Genomic DNA, 19,176 nt, shown 5'->3' with positions numbered 1-19,176 from the left:
AGTCATGGCACCTAACCCCACCTCTAACCCCAACAGTCATTAGGTGATGAGCAAATGGTACTAAATTGTACAAATTATATCGTACGAATTCATACGAATTAGCCACTAAATTAAAAAGTTACGAATTGCCTTGAGATTACGTGTGGTAAAAACACATTTAATTGCCCTCTGTTAATTTTTACAGTAAAGTTGTTAGTTAGTTAGTAAAAGCTGTTAGTTGTTTCATAAAATTATAATGTTTATCATTTAATGTCTGACATTGTTGTTTTGATCATCATGCCTGTAGACAGATGATATGCATGACTTCAGCATTTGAACAATATTGCGTTTGTAATACCTACATTATATAGAGATAATAAGATATCATTTACAAGAACTTTATCGCTCAAACCCATTGCATTTTAGATCCCCAAATGCATTACTTTTTTATTTTTATTTTTATTTTTCATTTTTTACAGTGAAATCACTTTTGCACTACCTGGTACTTGTGGAGCTTGCTCTTCAGTGTTTGGACTTTCAGCAGAGAGGATTAAACCACACTGATCTGAACTAAACTGAACTTTAACAATGAAAAATGGACTGAAACAGTTTCAATTTACTAGAACTTCTCTGTTAAGCTGCTTTGACACAACCTACATTGTAAAAGCGCTAGAGAAATGAAGATGAATTGTATTAAATTGATAACTTTTTTTGTCTGCTTCCCCTTGTCCCTCTTTTTGATGCTACTTCTCACCAAGCAATTTTTTGTTTAAAAGACATATTACAGACATCCAAAAATAGACATCTTGGCTAAAAACAAGGTTAAAATTAGGCTGTCAATAAAAATCTAATAGATATCTTACAATAGTCCAAAAATAAAGTTATTAAAAAGATAGACTTCACAAATGTAATCATTCATTTATGTGTATTTGATTTTGATTAAAAAAATTCAAAATCCACATTTATTCTTCCTAGTCTTGCTCAACATAATGCAACATGAGGAAATTTAAACCTAGAGAATATACTTTTTATAGAATTGACACCAATATGCTTCATTTCAGAAATTCTTTACAGTGGAAAAAAGTACTTAACGGTACATTCACTAAATGTTCTTCACACTAAGAAAAAAAAAAAGTTATTTGAAAATTTAAAGGTTCTTTGAGCTATCCCAGCAGGCACACAACACCATACATTGACATAAGCTTAGATTAAGGTCATGACATCAGGTGACCAAAATTCAATGTCTAGCCAGCATCTAAGGACAATGTTATTTTAACATCCAAATACAACATCAAAATAGGTTGATATTTGACTCATTATTCTGACGTCAACCCGAGTTTTATTTCCAAACAAAATCCAACGTCCCCACAACGTTAGGGTAAATTTGGGCACAACGTCCTGTGCCTGCAGGTATGAGTATGAATGAGTCAAAAATGACTTACACAAAAAGTATATACAAAAAAGTTGAAAAAGTTTCAAGTATATTTTTCTAAGGAATACACAAATAAAAAAATCAGTGTTGCATATACGGCTATTTGTATACATTTTTGATTCTTTATGTTAAGATCCTCAAATGCAAATTAAAAAAAAATACAGATTCAGCTAAAATAATTCATTGTTTCATTTTCTTTTCAACAGTCCCTTTATTAATCAGGAGTCACCACAGCGGAATGAACTGGCAACTTATTCAGCACATGATTTACACAGCAGATGCCTTTCCAGCTGCAACCCAGCACTGTGAAATACCAATACACACTCTTTCGCACCCAGGGGTCAGCTAAAATTGTGTAAATGTATTTTTATTTTGTACTACCTTTCTTTTTGTTCCATTTTAAAATATGTATAAAACACATAAAATATGTATTATAGACATAACTTCAGGTTAGGCTAACTAAAGCATTTCTGTTGAATGGGAGTTTGAAATGTATTGTTATTTTGGTATAAAGTTAGTTGACTATCTGAAAGATATGAAAAACTGAAAGTACACTCTCTTAACTGAGCAAATTGAATAAACGTAAAAAAAAAAAAACTGAACCAACCAATGCTGTCAGATTTAACACAAAAGTTAGAGGCTTTAATCACCGTGCTCCGAGAGGAAAAACGTTCTTAAGGCACAACCTATGCTGTAAACAGCATGATCTTGAACAGTGGACATCTGAGCTGCTTCCCTCGCTCCGCCCAGACTTTCCTATGAAGACAGGTTGGCACAGTGAAGAATTCAGTAACCCACGGACGCTCAACTGAAGTAAAGATGCGTGCCTATCTGGCTCTGCTGGTTGCGCTTTCGATCCCGGGATATCTGGATGCGCTTCACGGATTATACGCCTTCGATCAGCCTGAGCTCTTTCAGAAAAAGAGCAACTGTAAGCCCATACCTACAAACCTGCTCCTGTGCCATGACATCGAGTATACAAACATGCGTCTGCCTAACCTCCTCGGACACGAGACCATGAACGAGGTTCTGCAACAAGCATCCTCCTGGACCCCTCTGGTGCAGAAACAGTGTCATCCGGACACCAAGAAGTTTCTCTGCTCTCTCTTCGCTCCGGTGTGTTTGGATGACCTGGACGAGCCCATCCAGCCGTGCAGGTCTCTGTGTGAGAGCGTGAAGAGCGGCTGCGCTCCGGTGATGGCCGCTTTTGGGTTCCCTTGGCCGGACATGCTGGACTGCAGGCGCTTCCCTTTAGATAATGACCTGTGCATACCGCCTGCTGGCGCTGATGCTTTAGTACCAGTCACTAAGGAAGGTACGAAAAGTTTCAAGTCACTATACAAATGCGCGATCAATTCATTTTTATTGTCTTTGACCCTTTCTGTATTGATTATTTTTTCTTTCTTTTTTTTTTTTTTTTTTTTTTTTTTGCCTAGTTCCAAGAGTATGTGATGCCTGCAAGGAAAAGCCTGAAAATGACAACGAAATTGTGGACAGCCTATGTAAAAATGACTTTGGTAAGGCTACCATGTATAATTTGCTTGCTTTTTTTGCAAATTAATACGTTACTGCGTATAATGCGTTATACTCCGAAAACACATGCTCCAAATAAAAAAACAAGTTGTTCAAAGCAAAGAAAAAAATATTTAAAGACATTACTCAGCCATAAATGCAGTTTTACTCACCGTGGTGTTGTTTCAAGACCCTTTTTGTCTATACAATAAAAGCCATTGTTGTCCAAAACAACACTGGACTCCATTGACTTTTACTGAATAGTGATGGAAAGGGACACTTTCTTTTTTTTAGAAAAATCATCTTTTGTGTCCCAAAGAAGAATGACATGAATAGTTTGAAACAACAAGAGCACGAGTAAATGACAGAATGCTTTATTAAAAAAAAAAAAAAAAAACATCTGGTGTTTTAAGGAATCCAGGAACAATTACATTCACTGTAAAAAATTTCTGTAAATTTACGGTGAAAATAAACAGCAAAATACTGTTTTAATGTAAAAACAGCAAGTTGCCGTTTTTTACAATGCATCATGGGAAGACTTGCTCACTTCAGTTTGAGTGGTTGAGCAACAACAGTAAGGGCACTGTAATTTAACGGTTTTATACCATATTTTTTTCTGTGTACACAAGACGCCATTTTGGATTATCTACATGAGGTAAGTTTGCAGCTCCATATGTGACTAACTATCTGTAAAGTTTAGTAAAAAAACTACCTGTTAGTTTTTAAAATCACATGTAAACATCCAATAAACACACAACTGCAACAATGATTTGACTGTGTGAATTTGAAAAGCAAGATTAGCATAAGGACTCGGTAACGTTAGTCCTCACATCTCCTGGAGCCTGGATGGATATTTTACCTTAACTTTTAGGAACAGTGCAAATGTTGAACGTTATAATTTGTGGTTACATGAACTGGTACATTGCCCTGCATTTTATGACAGATTTGAACTGCGTGCCTGTTTGAAACTCCAAGGTACTTACAAGAAAGGATAATTGGATAATTTGGATATTTTCGACGAGGTAAGAAGCTATATCTGTAAACGTACTATCTTTAAATTACTTATTAAATTTAAATATCATGCCATAAACATCCAATCAACACATAACCAAAGCACCTGTTTATTTAATTGCAGGATCCGACCGTGTGAATGTCTTGAGAAGAGAAAGGGGGTAACTTTAGCCTAATTTAGCAAGCTAACGATAGCTGGAGGACTCATTTTCACATCACACACAGGTAAGAATGTTAAACCTAGATTTTACATGAACTTTGAGTGAAGATTGTACAGAATCTTTTTTTTTTTCATATGGTTACATGTGTAACTTGCATATTTGGTCCATTTTATTACAGATACACCTTTTCATTTGCAACTCCGGTGCTTCTAAAAATAACATTTTAAGATAGAGTGAGACCTTTGTTATTTTTACGTTATTGCAGTTGGTTTATATAGAAATTGACTAGAGTTACAATCAGATTTTATGCTTGGTAACGTTACCTAAAGTGGCAGAGCTTTTAATCTTTTTGATGATGTGAGTAAGGAGTAACTGCTATTATAATGAAAATTCTTTACAATTCATTTTTGACCAATAGATGTCTGCCACCACTGCTAATCTTGAAAAGATGGGTAACCTGCCTGTGACTCCTCAATTGATTCTGCCTGGTAAGTATTTTGTGATTAAGATAGGGAAAAAATCTAATTTGTGTCCCGCTATAGACTTTGCTGGTTTGTATTTGACGAAATAGATTCATTCATTTTTAATTCATTAAAGCAAAGTCTCATTTAGTTAGAAATGTATGTATTTGTTTTGATCTGATACCCAAAGAAATAAACTTGCCTTTTAGAAGCCTAGTTATCCTTTAGTATTACTATTGACATACTATTGTCAATGTTTTAACACATGCTTAAGACATTCTGTCACTTTTCATTATCTTTGAATCTCAGATTACCTGGTTTGATTTCATGTAGTTGCTTATTATAGTTATTTAAATATTTATTTTAATTTTAAAAAAATATATTGTATGGCTTTATCACGTCTTGCATAATTTTATCATGGCCCTTTCTACACCAAGCCTTTCAAAACAAATGATAAATCACAAAATTAATCTCCAGAATAATTCCTAAATAATACTTTAATCAACCAATTTATTAAAGGTTCAGATGATACTTTGGGCCAGTGGATAAAACAATGGATGATCAGCATGGAAGGCAGAGTAATCTGTGAGGGTGAGCATGCACACTGGAATTCCTTCAAAGGTAATATGTTTGCACTTACATATTTTTTGTTTAATTTAGCATGAGGACTTCATAGAATAGAATATTGTTATGTCCAGCTTGTCACATGTGTGTTTGTGTGTATACACTACAAGTGAAAAGTTTGGAATCAGAAATATATATATTTATATATACGTATATATATATATATATATATATATATATATATATATATATATATATATATATATATATATATATATATATATATATATATATATATATATATATATATATATATATATATATATATTTGTTGTATAGTAAGCTTCTTGTGCTCACAAAGGCTAAACAATACTGTAATAGAAACAAGGACAAATACAGCAAAAACTGTGATATAGTGGAATGTCAGTTAAATAGTATATATTTATCATAAACTAATTAAATCATGTACTGGTATTTTATTGTATTTAGTTTAAAATGTGATTCTTGTATTTTAAAGTTAAATTTTGATCATCATTAAAAATACTAGTCCTCAGTGTCACATAATTCTCATGGTGCTTAATATAACCATCTGCTAAGAATAAACATTTATTGTTGTTGTCATAACTTTGTGGAACAATACAATACACATTATTCATTCATTTTCTTTTCGGCTTAGTCCCTTTATTATTACAGGGTTGCCACAGCTTAATGAACCGCCAACTTATCCAGCACATGTTTTATGCAGTGGATGCCCTTCCAGCTGCAACCCATCTCTGGGAAACATCCATACACACCCATTCACACACATACACTACGAACAATATAGCCTACCCAATTCACCTGTACCACATCTTTAGACTTGTGGGGGAAACCAGAGCACCAGGAAGAAACCCACGCGAACACGGGGAGAACATGCAAACTCCGCACAGAAACGTCAACTGACCTAGCCAAGTCTCGAACCAGTGACCTTCTTGCTGTGAGGTGACAGCACTACCTACTGCGCCACCACGTCAGTACACATTATACAATACTATTTCAAAGTACCATTGAAAATTAATTACTTTTACTCATCAAACTAAATTGTTCAGGCATGAAAGTAAATTAGACAACGCGGTGGCTCAGTAGGTAGTGCTGTCACCTCACAGCAAGAAGGTTGCTGGTTCAAGCCTCGACTGGGTCAGCATTTCCGTGTGGAGTTTGCATGTTCTCCTTGTGTTCGCGTGGGCTTCCTCCGGGTGCTCCGGTTTTCCCCACAGTCCAAACACATGCGATACAGGTGAATTGGGTAAGCTAAAATTTTCTGTAGTGTATGAGTGTGAATGAGAGTGTATGGGTGTTTCCCAGTGATGGGTTGCAGCTGGAAGGGCATCCGCTGCGTAAGACATATGATGGATAAGTTGGCGGTTCATTCCGCTGTGGCGACCCCAGATTAATAAAGGGAAAAAGCCAAAAAGAAAATGAATGAAGGAATGAATAAAAGTAAATACATTTTTTATAATGCAAAAAAGATTTTTAAAAAAATTTACTTATTTTTTTTTATCAAACAATCGTAAAAGAATGTATCAGTTTCCAAAATACTTTGAAGCTTTTTTTTAGCACTGATCATTATAAGAATCAATATTAGTGGTTTTGTACCAATAATATAATGATTTCTTAAGGATCATGTGACACTAAATTAAATGTGAAACTACGTTCAATAAGAAATTTTTTTTTTAAAAATTTGAATTATTTAAATTGTGTAGTAACTTGGGATGTAACAGTATTGTAAATACCGTCATACCGCAATAATAATTTTTTTCAATATTACCGTAGGCGCATGACTCAATAAAACTATTTTTCTGAGAAAAGTTTGCTTAGGCGAATGAAGTGAACGGGAGGTAGCGGGAACTACAATTCCCATCAGCCCAGGCGTGGCCATCATCCTTTGTAGTCTGTTGTCGCTACAGATCCAGTAATGCGGAAATGGAGTGTGTTGCTAGTAGCGGGGAAGAAAAAGAGCTGGAAATGATCGAACCTAAAGCGGGTTTTAAACCGGATGTGTGGAAGCATTTCGGTTTCTCTCTAAAAAGATACAAGAAAGGAGAAAAGGTGACAGACAAAGAAAAAAAACAGTATGCTGGCACTGCCAGACTGTGGTGAAATATAAGTCGGGGAATACGACTAAAAACAGTCATGGGGACTGCAGAACACAGCACACCTGTTAGATTGATGCAGACATTGATTTGTACCGCAAAGAGACCTCTATCTCACTCATGGCTTGTCCTCTCAAGTGGTGGAAAGACAATGCACAGTGTTACTCACTGCTGTCAACCTTGGCTTAATCATATCTCTCTGTCCCAGAAACCTCAGTCCCAAATGAGAGGGTTTTTTTTCTGTTGCAGGGGACATGCCCAGAGATCCCAGCTTTTACAAGATTAGTTATATGATCATTTCTTTAAAAAACCCATCTCTATCTAAGTGAGTGAGTGATTAAATGTTGAATGTGATGAGTTTTCAACAATACTAAATTGAAACTTTTTTTTTATATATATATGGTTTAATAGTTTTTTGTTGTTAAAATTTTAAAATTGAAGTTCCTGTTTCGAAACTTACAGATAAATGGCTAATTTGTATGTCATTGATATGTTCAGTGCTAAGGTAAATAAACACTTTTGGCACTTTTTTCGAGTCTTTTCATTAGTTTTATTTTTCCAGTAAATTATTCAATAAGTATGCCATTCATACCGAGGTATTATCGTACAGTGTATCGTACAAATTCTGATACTGTTACATCCCTAGTAGTAACACTTTAAAATTCAACATTTTTACTTTATTTTTGATCAAATAAATGCAGCCTTTGTGAGCAGAATAGCCTTTTTAAACATGACCTCTAAAAAATCTGTCCTTCAGATTAATATTTTGAATAGAATGCTTTACAATTATATATTTGTGCATAAACATTAGATTAGTCAAAGCCAAAATTGGAGCTAATAAACTTAGTACACGCCAGTGAATATTTTGATGAAAAAAAAATAAATACAACTTTAATAATAAACATGAAAAAAATATTACTCTGTTTAATAAAACTGTTTTGTTTAAATGCACCAATATATATTTGTCTATATTCACTGAGGGATTTATACAAATAAACATTTTTTAAAGGGGCTGTTCATTTATGCTGAACACTATATGTGGTGTGTGTGTGTGTGTGTGTGTGTGTGTGTGTGTGCGTGCGTGCGTGCGTGCGTGCGTGCGTGCGTGCGTGCGTGGTCAAAATTATTAGCCTCCTTGATTTTTTTTTCTTTTTTCAATATTTACATATTTATGTTTAACAGAGCAAAGAATATTTCACAGAATTTCTGATAATATTATTTCTTCTGGAGAATTTTTTTCTCATTTTTAGCTAGAATAAAAGTATTTTTTATTTTTTTTAAAAAACATATTAATGTCAATATTATTAGTCCCCTAAAGCAATACATATTTTTGATATATTTGACATATTTTTACAGAACAAACCATCGTTATACAATGACTTTAATTAACCTAATTAACCTAGTTAGGCGTTTATATGTCACCTTAAGCCAAACACTAGTATTTTAAGAAAATATAGGCAGTTATTATCTGCTGTCATCATGGAAAAGATAAAAGAAATCAGTTATTAGTTTTTACAAATTGGTTATTAAAACTAGTATGTTCAGAATTGTTGAACAAATCTTCTCTTTGTTAAACAGAAATTGGGGAAAAAAATATGTATTATATTATATACAGTTGAAGTCTGAATTATTTGCCCCCTGTTAATTTTTTTCCCCAATTTCTGTTTAACGGAGAGAATTTCTTCTACACATTTCTAAACATAATAGTTTTAATAACTCATCTCTAATAACTGATTTATTTTCTCTTTGTCATGATGACAGTAAATAATATTTGACGAGATATACTTCAAGACACTTCTATACAGCTTAAAGTGACATTTAAAGGCTTAACTGGGTTAATTAGGTTAACTAGGCTGATTAGGGTAATCAGGCAAGTCATTATATAGCAATGGTTTGTTCTGTAGACTATCTAAACATTATATAGCTTAAAGGGGCTAGTAATTTTGACCTTAAAATCAATATTTAAAAAAATTAAAACTTATTTTTATTTAGTCAAAATAAAACAAGACTTTTTTCCTGAAAAAAAATATTATCAGAAACTGTGAGCATTTCCTTGCTCTGTTAAACATCATTAGGAAAATAATGAAAATAAATAATTCAAAAAAAGGGGCTGATAATTCTGACTTCAACTGTACATATATAATAGCAAATAGGGACTTTAACTATGTACACACACATCACTGGTGTTGTTCAAAAATCAAACATTTTAACATTTGAATGCCCTTTTCATGTCTTTAATCTTCATCATATAATAATAACCTTTTTTCAGGGAAAACCATTTTAGTGCTGCAAAAATGCATGTGCTTTTTCACTAAAATTTTCTTTCAGAACAGAAAATCACTTTTGCAGATAGTTTATTTATTTTTGTAATTCATACAGTTTTAAATACCTTGTTCACAGAAAATCTTTTATTCTTATTATTCAGATGCTTTGCTGGCATAAATCCAGAGAGGGGAACCAAGGCTGAGAGAGGAAATGTGACGTCAAAAAAAAAAAACTGGCAAAACAGTTCAGAAGAAGACCATGACTGTAAACCCCAAGGTTTCAAACCTTTTAAAGAAACTAACGGACTTTGAATGGGACTTTATTTAAAATGCAGCTTGCTTGCACCCCCCTACTTTTGCAACACAGAGGCCTTTTTTTCTTTATTTGCTAAAGCTCATTTTGGGGCTATATATTTTTATATTTTATATCCAAGACTAAATTGTAAAGTGGCTATTTATAAATTTTTTCTATGACATTCGGTAAGTTGCTTCTTGTTGTACAATGCTGAAAATGATCTTAACATTTCTGGAGAACTTACAATTTTTGCTTGTCTTTGGCTTAATATTTTCACAAACACAATGCAGATTTTATTTTGTGTTGTTTGAAAATAAAAAATGTGAAATATAACTTGGATTTATTTCTCTTTTTGAATCATTTTAATCTAAAATAATATGGTTAAATATGGATTGTAATTTAACAGCTTTATGCTTCTAAATAACAGATGCATGCTGTAGATAAAATGTAAAAAAGGTAGGGCACTGTATTTTTACATTAGAATAACAGTGGTATGCTGTATTTTACAAAACAGTATCATGCTGTTAATTTAAAATGGCAGGGTACTGTATTTTTACAGTTCCATAACAGTAGATTACTGTGGCTAAAAAAACAGTATCATGCTGTTAATTTAAAACGGTAGGGCACTGTATTTTTACAGTTCCACAACAGTAGAATACTGTTGCTAACAAAAACAGTATCATGCTGGTAATTTAAAAAACGGTAGGGCACCATATTTTTACAGTATGATAATGGCAACCACAGCTGCCAGTAGATTACCGTTTTTTTACAGGGAAATTTTTTACAGTGTTGATTCAAATAACATGCACCCAAATATTTTTGGTTTCACCTTTTGTAAACACTTTGAGTGGTTTTAAGGCAAAGGGTTTCCACACAATTTTCTAGTAAAGTCTTTTCTATTTTTCTAGTAGTTGGGTTACAAGAGTGTAGTACAGCATCTAAAGCATTTAACTTTCAAAAAACTATTTAAACCAACCTAAGTCATTTTGCAGACAGTTTAAGATAAACCCTGAGCCTGTTCAAGCTAGTGTTCAGCTGGGTAAAAAGTGAACAAGACAATTTTTATACCAACCAACAGACCAACCTGAAAAAGATGGAAGATAAAAAATGACGAGCAAAGTTTGACTGGGTTCAAACTGTTTTATAGTCACAGTTCAGGCAATAGAAGGATATCAGTTTTAATGTGAAGAGCCAAACTGAAGACTAAATGATGTACGAAACCAAACACTGGTGAACATAATCAATTATCAATGAATAACTACTGAAACAGACAACACGAACATAGGGCACAGTAATGATTGTATACTTCAAATGCATAGAAATGTCTTCCCATTCAGGAGTTCACACTTACGCCCCATTCCACGGGGCGTCAACGCTTCCCATTCACTTTGAATGGGTGATGTCAGGCATTGCCGAACTGCATTGTGGATCCGTCAGCGCCGCTGCAGAGGCGTTGCTCTTTGCAGAAGTTGGGACTAGCTCAACTTTTTAAGCGCCGACGGAAGCGTCAGCCAATCAGATCGCTGTATGCAAATACACCTGCTAGACAGTGGCCTATTGCTGCCTGAATTTCATTGGCTGACGCTTCTATGAGGATCGTTTCAGCCCCAACTTCAGACATGCCTTTAGTCAAGCGTTGACGCTGAAGCCCAGTGTGAATGGGGCGTTAGCTGATGATTGATTATAGAGCTTGTTTGGCATGCTGTCCCAGGAGAGAGACCTGAGCTCATACAATTTTTGAGCCCGGGGCTCCCTCCCGTTTGCAAGGCGAGAGGGGAGTTTCAGCTCAGGTATATCTCAAGAACTCCCCTGCTGTAGAAGCTAATGAACAGATAGTAATTGCTCTTAAGAGATAACTACTTACTAGAAGCATGTCTATGGTGCTGATTTGGATTAGTCAATTAACTTAAGTTGCATGTTTTTGGACGGTGGGAGGAAACCGGTAAACCCAGGGGAAACTTCACTTCCTAATCTGCAATTGCCTCTCTGAACATCACACTAACTGTACCCAAAAAAAAAAAATACTAATATTACTAATACTTCCCTTCTTAGACTTTACAGACCTGAAACTTGCCTATAGCACTTATTCATTGTTGCTCTTAGCTGTGTAAATTGCTTCCTTGTCCTCATTTGTAAGTTGCTTTGGATAAAAGCGTCTGCTAAATGACTAAATGTAAATGTAAATGTAAACCCACGTGAGCACGGGGAGAACGTGTAAACTCCACACAGAAAAGTCGGCTGGCTTGACTTTTACCAATGAAGTTCTTGCTGTGAGGCAACAGTGCTAACCACCTGGCCCCCGTGCCACCCGTATAGGAAAGGAGGAGGAGTAGGAGTGGAAGGGTTCTTCAAAACGGTGATGGCTGTTATATGGAACTTAGGGTATATATAGTGGCTTAGGAATCTTCTGATTGGTTAATCATAAATTAGATAATTCAGTACCTGCCGCAAGCAATCGTAAGCATGTAATCCTCTTTAAATTAGTTTATAAATAAACTTCACTTTATAAGGTTGTAATTATGTGCTTCTCACATTCAAGTGCATTGTAATCTGAAAAAAATTAGATATAACATTCCATTCATTGATAGCCACACAAACAGTCCACTGTGCAAGGTCAATTCTGAATTTTCAGTCAAATATATGCTAGCGCTATTCTTCTGGCCTTCATCTTAAAATTAATCTTCGAAAGGTATCCAAATATCTCAGTAGTATTTATGATTGAAAGGCCATTCATGTCCAATTTCAGACTAGAGAATGCATATGTATTTTGATATTAGCAATTGCATTTGAGTGCAGCACATATGTTTAAAGGACATGTGATCCAAAAGAATAAAAGCAAAGAGAACATAAACATTACTGGTATGACATTATATAGAGTGAAAAATAAATGATTATTTATTGATAAAGGGATGGTTCACCCAAAAATGAAAATTATTTTATCGTTTACTCATCCTTCACTCATTCCAAACCTGCTGAGTTTCTTTCTTTTATTGAACACAAAAAATGTATGACCTGTTATGGATTTCAATAACTTCTTTAATAGTGTTCAACTATATAAAGTTGAAGTTAGAATTTTAAGCCCCCCTGTTTATTTTTTCCCTGTTTTCTGTTTAACAGAGAGAAGTTTCAACACATTTCAACACATTTCTAAACATAATAGTTTTAATAACTTAATAACTAAATCTCAAATAACTGTTTTATTTTATCTTTTCCATGACGACAGTAAATAATATTTGACTAGATAGTTTTCAAGACACTTCTATACAGCTTAAAGTGACCTTCAAAGGCTTAACTAGGTTAATTAGGTTAACTGGGCAGTTTAGGGTAATTAGGCAAGTTATTGTATAACAGTGGTTTGTTCTGTAGACTATCAAAAAAAAATTAGCCTAAAGGGGCTAATAATTTTGTCGTTAAAATGTTTTTTAAAGATTTAAAAACTGCATTTATTCTAGCTGAAATAATACAAATAAGATTTTCTCCAGACGAAAAGATATTATCAGACATGCTGTTAAAATGTCTTTGCTCTGTTAAACATCGTTTGGAAGATATTTAAAAAGAGAAAAAAATCAAAGGGGGGCTAATAATTCTGACTTCAACTGTATATTGTTTATATATTGCTTGTTTGTATTGTAGGCTGTGAGGACTGTAATTTTATCTGTGCTGTTACTGTATATCAAGAATGTTCAGCATAGTTGACAAAAACAAAAAGGGCTTGATTTGACTTGAAGAACATACAAAGAATTTTCATTTTGGGGTGAAATCAGAAATGTTTATATATTGTGTGTGTGCTAAAGTAATATTCATTGTCCTCAATCTTTAATTGTATCCACTCTCTAGCTTTAAAGATCAAAGTCAAGGAGATCTCCTACATGAATGGTGACACCAAGATCATTCCAGAAACCAAGACCAAGATGATCTACAAGACGAATGGTGGCGTCACTGACCATGACTTTAGGAAGACGGTGCTTTGGCTAAAAGATGGTCTTCAGTGTGTGTGCGATGAACTAAATGACATCAATGCTGCTTATTTGGTGATGGGCCAGAAGATGGATGGAAATTTGGTCATCACATCGGTGAAACGCTGGCAGAAGGGTCAACGAGAGTTTAAGAGAATTTCTCGCAGCATTCGCAAACTTCAGTGCTAGGATTTGTCCACTTGAATCACTAGAGTGCTCAAATGATCTTACAAAATGAACACCTGTAACAATCACACTAGATACAGGAAGGTTTATTCAAGAGCCTTCTGTCTGCTTTACCAGTGCCATTATGAGAAATGAATGGTCAGAGCTCAGGATTGAGAATGGTGGATCTTTCAAAAAGCACCTAGTATAGATTCAGCCTCACCAGTTAATTTTTTCCTCATGAGTTTTACTTTACCTGTTATATTTACTACAAAACATATTTGCTTATTTCTCTCCTTTAGGATAGTTAACTTTACAAAATAAAAGAAATGAAATAAAACAAAAGATTAAATTAAGATTAATTTTATATTATGTGTGACTCAGTTACTCAGTTCAATTAATTTGACTGTTCCATAAATTTCAGAGAAATTTCAAAATCCAAACACATTTATTCATCGTTTTCTTCATAAAACCTGAGATATTTCAGCCTTCCATTAAATGTCCACAAACGTTGATGCTTCAAAAAGTTCATGAAGACATTGTGAATCCAAGTCATTATCCAGTTATGTAAATCCAGTTAATCCATTTCTTTTCAAGAGATATTATCACTTGATGAGCAAGCTTATTTTAGGCAATTATTCTGAAAGCATGGAACTGACATTTATAGTGGAACAAACCTCACTCTTAAACTTAAAAAAATAACACAGAATATTAACAATTTGATCCATATTTAAACTGTTCAAAGCAGCAAAGATTTAGATTTGAAATCTCAACTCACATAAAAAAGATCTTTGTTAGTGTTTCAGATATGAAGAGAATTTTTGAATGAAATATTTTGGAATTACATGAGGTATTTGGTGATAGAATTGTAATATTTGGACAAACGAATCCTTCATTTAGCGTCATTTAAATCAACTGCGCTTCCAGCTTTGTTTTGGCATTTGAGAAGGGTATTTTTTTCTGTTTGTACATCACAACACCACTGTACACAAATTAATGTATATGCAAAATTGATTTACTGAGCATAATAAGAAGTAAATCCAAAGGTTTAGCTCTTGAACTTAGATACACCTAAAAATGAAAATTACCTCATCATTTATTCCCCCTCATTTGAGTTTCTTCTGTTGAACACAAAAGAAGATATTTTGAAAAAGGATTACCATGGAAGTCAATGGTGCCATCTACCTGCAATTTCAAAATATTTCTTTTTTTTATTCAGCAGAACAAAGAAATTAAAATAGTTTGAACAGGTGAAGGGCAAAGTAAAATCTTGAACGTAAGATTTTGAAATTGGGTGAATATGAAAGAAGATGCCAGAAGATCAAATACCTGTCATTGGACATAGACAGTAGTACGTATCCTAAGCAATTCTGTTGGGTATTCTTATCTTTCTCATATCAAATATGATCAAAAACATACTTTACTTTAGCAATCCATTTTCTACATGGATCTGAATCTGCCAAAAGTGAATAAGTGAGAGTGCATGTGTGAGTAGTTTTGCTAAAAGTACTTTTTTATCAGCACAATGAGATAGCTGGCTCTACTCTCAATGTTTAAAAATATCCCAAGTGACACTAGCATATGAAACATGGTCATGTATGTTAATGTGAATGTTTTCATTTCTCCCCAGACATCTTTTAAGAAGGTCAAAAAAAATACATGATGCCTTTAACCCAGTGTTTTGCCTTCTTTACTTGAGCCTAAATACTGCACTGTTCCTATGTTATATCTACCCTTTGAAATACAATCAGTTGTTTTATATAGTTTTGGATTATTTCCTTATTGTGTCAGTTATATTATTAGCGTTATACTCTATTGGTCTGTGTCTTGTCATGCTTGCATAGTTGCTTGCTCTTTTTCTTTGTTTAGGCTTGAGTACTTAGTATTAGAATAAAATCACATGCTGGTAAAACCACAGAGCAGTTCTTTTCTCTCAGTCTCAGTGCTGCACTGTTACAGCAATGTTGATTCAATTGTATTTTGTTGTGCAAACTGATTTGGTAAATAAGTTTCATGATAATATCCAAACTTTTATGATACTCTGTAAATATTCAGATTTTATGCTTGTACATAGTTTCAACACCTGTAGCATTTGATGTGTTCCTCGCAGTTGCAATATGTCGTCATTTAATAAGTGTTCAGTACATTTATTAACACCCACCGCCATGTAATGTACATTACTATTACTATTAATGATTTGTATCGTTTTTCATCAGCAGTCACACAATACAAAGAGCAAATAAAAATCATAAAGGACGAAATTGTCTGAAATTGTGTATTGTTTTCCTAAAATACAGATTTGTTTGACTTTAGATTACGTTATATATTTTACAATACATGACACTGCCTGATTAATATACCACAAACTTTACAGACTAACACTGTCAGTCAGTTACAGCTGTATCTGTGCTTTGTAGATCCACCTATAATGATCTCAGAAATGTTTTATATATAAATATGTGTAATCAGTACTGAGACAATATGCATTTTTAATACATTGACTTAACAAAGGTAACATAATGACTTCTTTAGTCTGTCTTTGGCACTACATTTTTAAACAGTATTTCCTCTGAAAGTTTTTTATTTCAATTTATCTTTATTTCTATAGCACTTTTACAATGTAGATTGTGTCGAAGCAGCTTAACATAGGAGTTCTAGTAAATTGAAACTGCATCAGTCTAGTTTTCATAGTTGAAGTTCAGTTTAGTTCAGTTCAGTTCAGTGTGGTTTGATTTTTACTGCTGAAAGTCCAAACACTAAAGAGCAAATCCATCAATCCGCAGTTCCACAAGTCCTAAACCAAGCAAGCCAGAGGCGACAGAAACTTCTCCAATTGATGAAAGTGAAGGCGCTACATCTACAACTACATCTAGGCGCCGGAGGCTGAAGAACTCTAGACGTCCATCGTGAAGAAGCTGCAGGTGTGAGTAGGTCCCTGGGGTTCAGACTGGCCCATGGAATCAATGCGAACACTTGTCTGTCACTGTGGTCTTTCAGGAATCAGTCTTTTCAAGATACAATCACCAGCTCTGCTCAGTGGTCAAAATAGATGTTTTAAAATGTTAGCATTATGCTAAGTCAAGCAAGCAAATTGCTTAACAGGCTAGCAACTAACTAAAACATTAATTTCTGCTGGCGTAGTCGAAACATGTTAGAAACATGTAGTAGGCAATAAAAAATAATGTTATAAAATATTATTAACATGTTAACTCCTGATAGTACAGTGTTAAGGGATGCTAAAACATGTTTTCCATCTGCTAACTTGTATATCACACATATTGTATGCATGCCTGTAAAGTTTTTTCAAAAGCATTTGGTGTGGAAAGTCTAGTTATGCTGTATTCAAAGATATGATAAAGTTTTTTTTTTTTTTTTTTTTACAAACATTCTACATCAAAAACCTTTTAAGGACTAAAAACATACCTAACATTTTACAGATGTCTCAGATGAGCAAATAGTCAACAAAATAGATACAATGAACACAATCTACTGTAAACATCTCTGAGATGTACGAGTGCATGAGGGAAAATAGTAACATGATGACCTGGATTTTTCATGCCAACGTTAAAGATTGTCGAACTTTACTAACAGTTTTGCTAACTCTGTGGCAAGAGGATTTTGGTTGTTGCATCAAGAACAACCTAATTTGAAAACTCAAAGAAAATAGGGTTGAAAATAAAAATTGCAACACAAAATCTATAACAATATCAGAACTACATTAAAAATCACTTTCTTACGGCACATGTACATACAAAAAATAATCAATTGAAATGTTTAGAACAAGAAGAATGAAATGAATATGCATTCGGTCAAAATTAATTGGAGGGTCAGTATTTGCAGTATTGTACTGGAAAACAGAGGGCTCTAGGGTCAAAGACTGAGCAATGTCCTTGAGCACAGGTGTCAAACTCAGTTCCAAAAGGGCCGCAGCTCTGCACAGTTTAGTTTCAACCCTAATTAAACACACCTGATCAAACTAATTGAGTGCTTCAGGCTTGTTTGAAACCTACAGGAAAGTGTGTTGGAGCAGGGTTGGAACTAAACTGTGCAGGGCTTCAGCCCTCCAGGGATTGAGTTTGACACCCATGTCCTAGAGTGTGCAGGCTGTTGTAAATTTTGAATATTCTATGCCATCTAGTGGCTGAACAGTTTTAATCTCACACTGCTCTCAACATTGTCCTATTTCTTTACACTACTTTACACTTTTTTATATATACAAGAAACTAATTGTAATTTAATTTATTAAAATAGGGATTACTGAGAGGACCACACTACTAATATTATTATTTTTTAAATTATTAATAATAATAATTTAATCCAGTTAAGCTTTAAGGACGAGTATGCAATTGTGGTTTTCTGTTTGTGCACTGACGGAAATAAATGTTTCATTCTTTCATTATATTTCAAATTGAATGTATGTGTGTATAAAATTCTCCATTTGATCCACTTTAGCTACTCTTCAGGATTCTTTGATGAATAAAAAGTAATAGAAAACAATCTGAAATAATATCATATGTAGCTTGATGTTTTTCTGTCATTGTTGATTAATTTCATTTAGATTTTTCTTCATGAATGAAGTTACTTTTTAAAAGAAAAATATATTTAACGGTATCTAAATTGTTCTCGAGCAGCAAATCAGCATATTAGTATGATTTCTGGAGGATCAAGCGGCATTGAATAAATACATACTGCAGTTAAATAAAATTACTCATACAGTAAATAAACTATTTACATAATTTGTTATGTCAAATAACACAATCAAATCACATCATACTTTGGTAGCTAATCTAAATTAAATAAGATAATTAATAGCCTATTTAAAATTAACAGGGACAAAATTAAAGTAATAAAGATGTTAATCTTACAATACATATAAAAAATTTAAACAAAAACATCAATAGTGCATAACAGTTTTAAAACTAACTTAAGTCAAAACTTACTATACATCTCTCTTTTAATTTTTCCTTTTTTTGTCTGTTATTTTCTCTTTTACTTTTTGTTAACTGTCACAAAAATCTGATAAAGTCTTACTAAAAACTTACACAAGGTGATCAAAATATGAATAAATTGTATCCCGTTTCCCGTTATTCAAATAATACTAAAATAACACTTTATTAAAAGCTAGTCGTGTATATAGGCTACTGTACGACACTGTATTGTTTATCGATGTTGGCATTGTTGTTTTGACCACTAGGAGACAGACATGCTGTGGCTCAAGTACATGTAGCTACTGACACTCACGTC

The 19,176-nt window shown here is 33.7% G+C and overlaps 1 protein-coding gene and 1 long non-coding RNA gene across 3 annotated transcripts; both read left to right on the top strand.

Moving 5' to 3' along the window:
* Positions 1-2,199: 2,199 nt before the first annotated feature.
* Positions 2,200-16,193, top strand: sfrp2 (secreted frizzled-related protein 2). 2 transcript variants are annotated; one of them, XR_015475848.1, is made up of 4 exons: positions 2,200-2,726; positions 2,848-3,361; positions 10,599-11,162; positions 11,630-14,253. XR_015475848.1 is itself a non-coding variant. In NM_001077384.3 (3 exon segments), coding segments are annotated over 3 exon segments (885 nt in total). In that variant the 5' UTR covers positions 2,200-2,230; the 3' UTR covers positions 13,957-16,193.
* Positions 3,831-10,121, top strand: LOC147846840 (uncharacterized). The gene is made up of 5 exons (XR_015475990.1): positions 3,831-3,945; positions 4,059-4,159; positions 4,514-4,583; positions 5,076-5,177; positions 9,678-10,121. It is a non-coding gene; the product is annotated as an uncharacterized LOC147846840 (long non-coding RNA).
* Positions 16,194-19,176: the final 2,983 nt, after the last annotated feature.

Source organism: Danio rerio, chromosome 1, assembly GCF_052040795.2.
Source record: "Danio rerio strain M-AB ecotype USA chromosome 1, GRCz13ab, whole genome shotgun sequence".
NCBI classification, from domain to species: domain Eukaryota; kingdom Metazoa; phylum Chordata; class Actinopteri; order Cypriniformes; family Danionidae; genus Danio; species Danio rerio.
The sequence above is the reverse complement of the archived record's forward strand: the minus strand, read 5'-3'. Positions and strand labels throughout refer to the sequence as shown.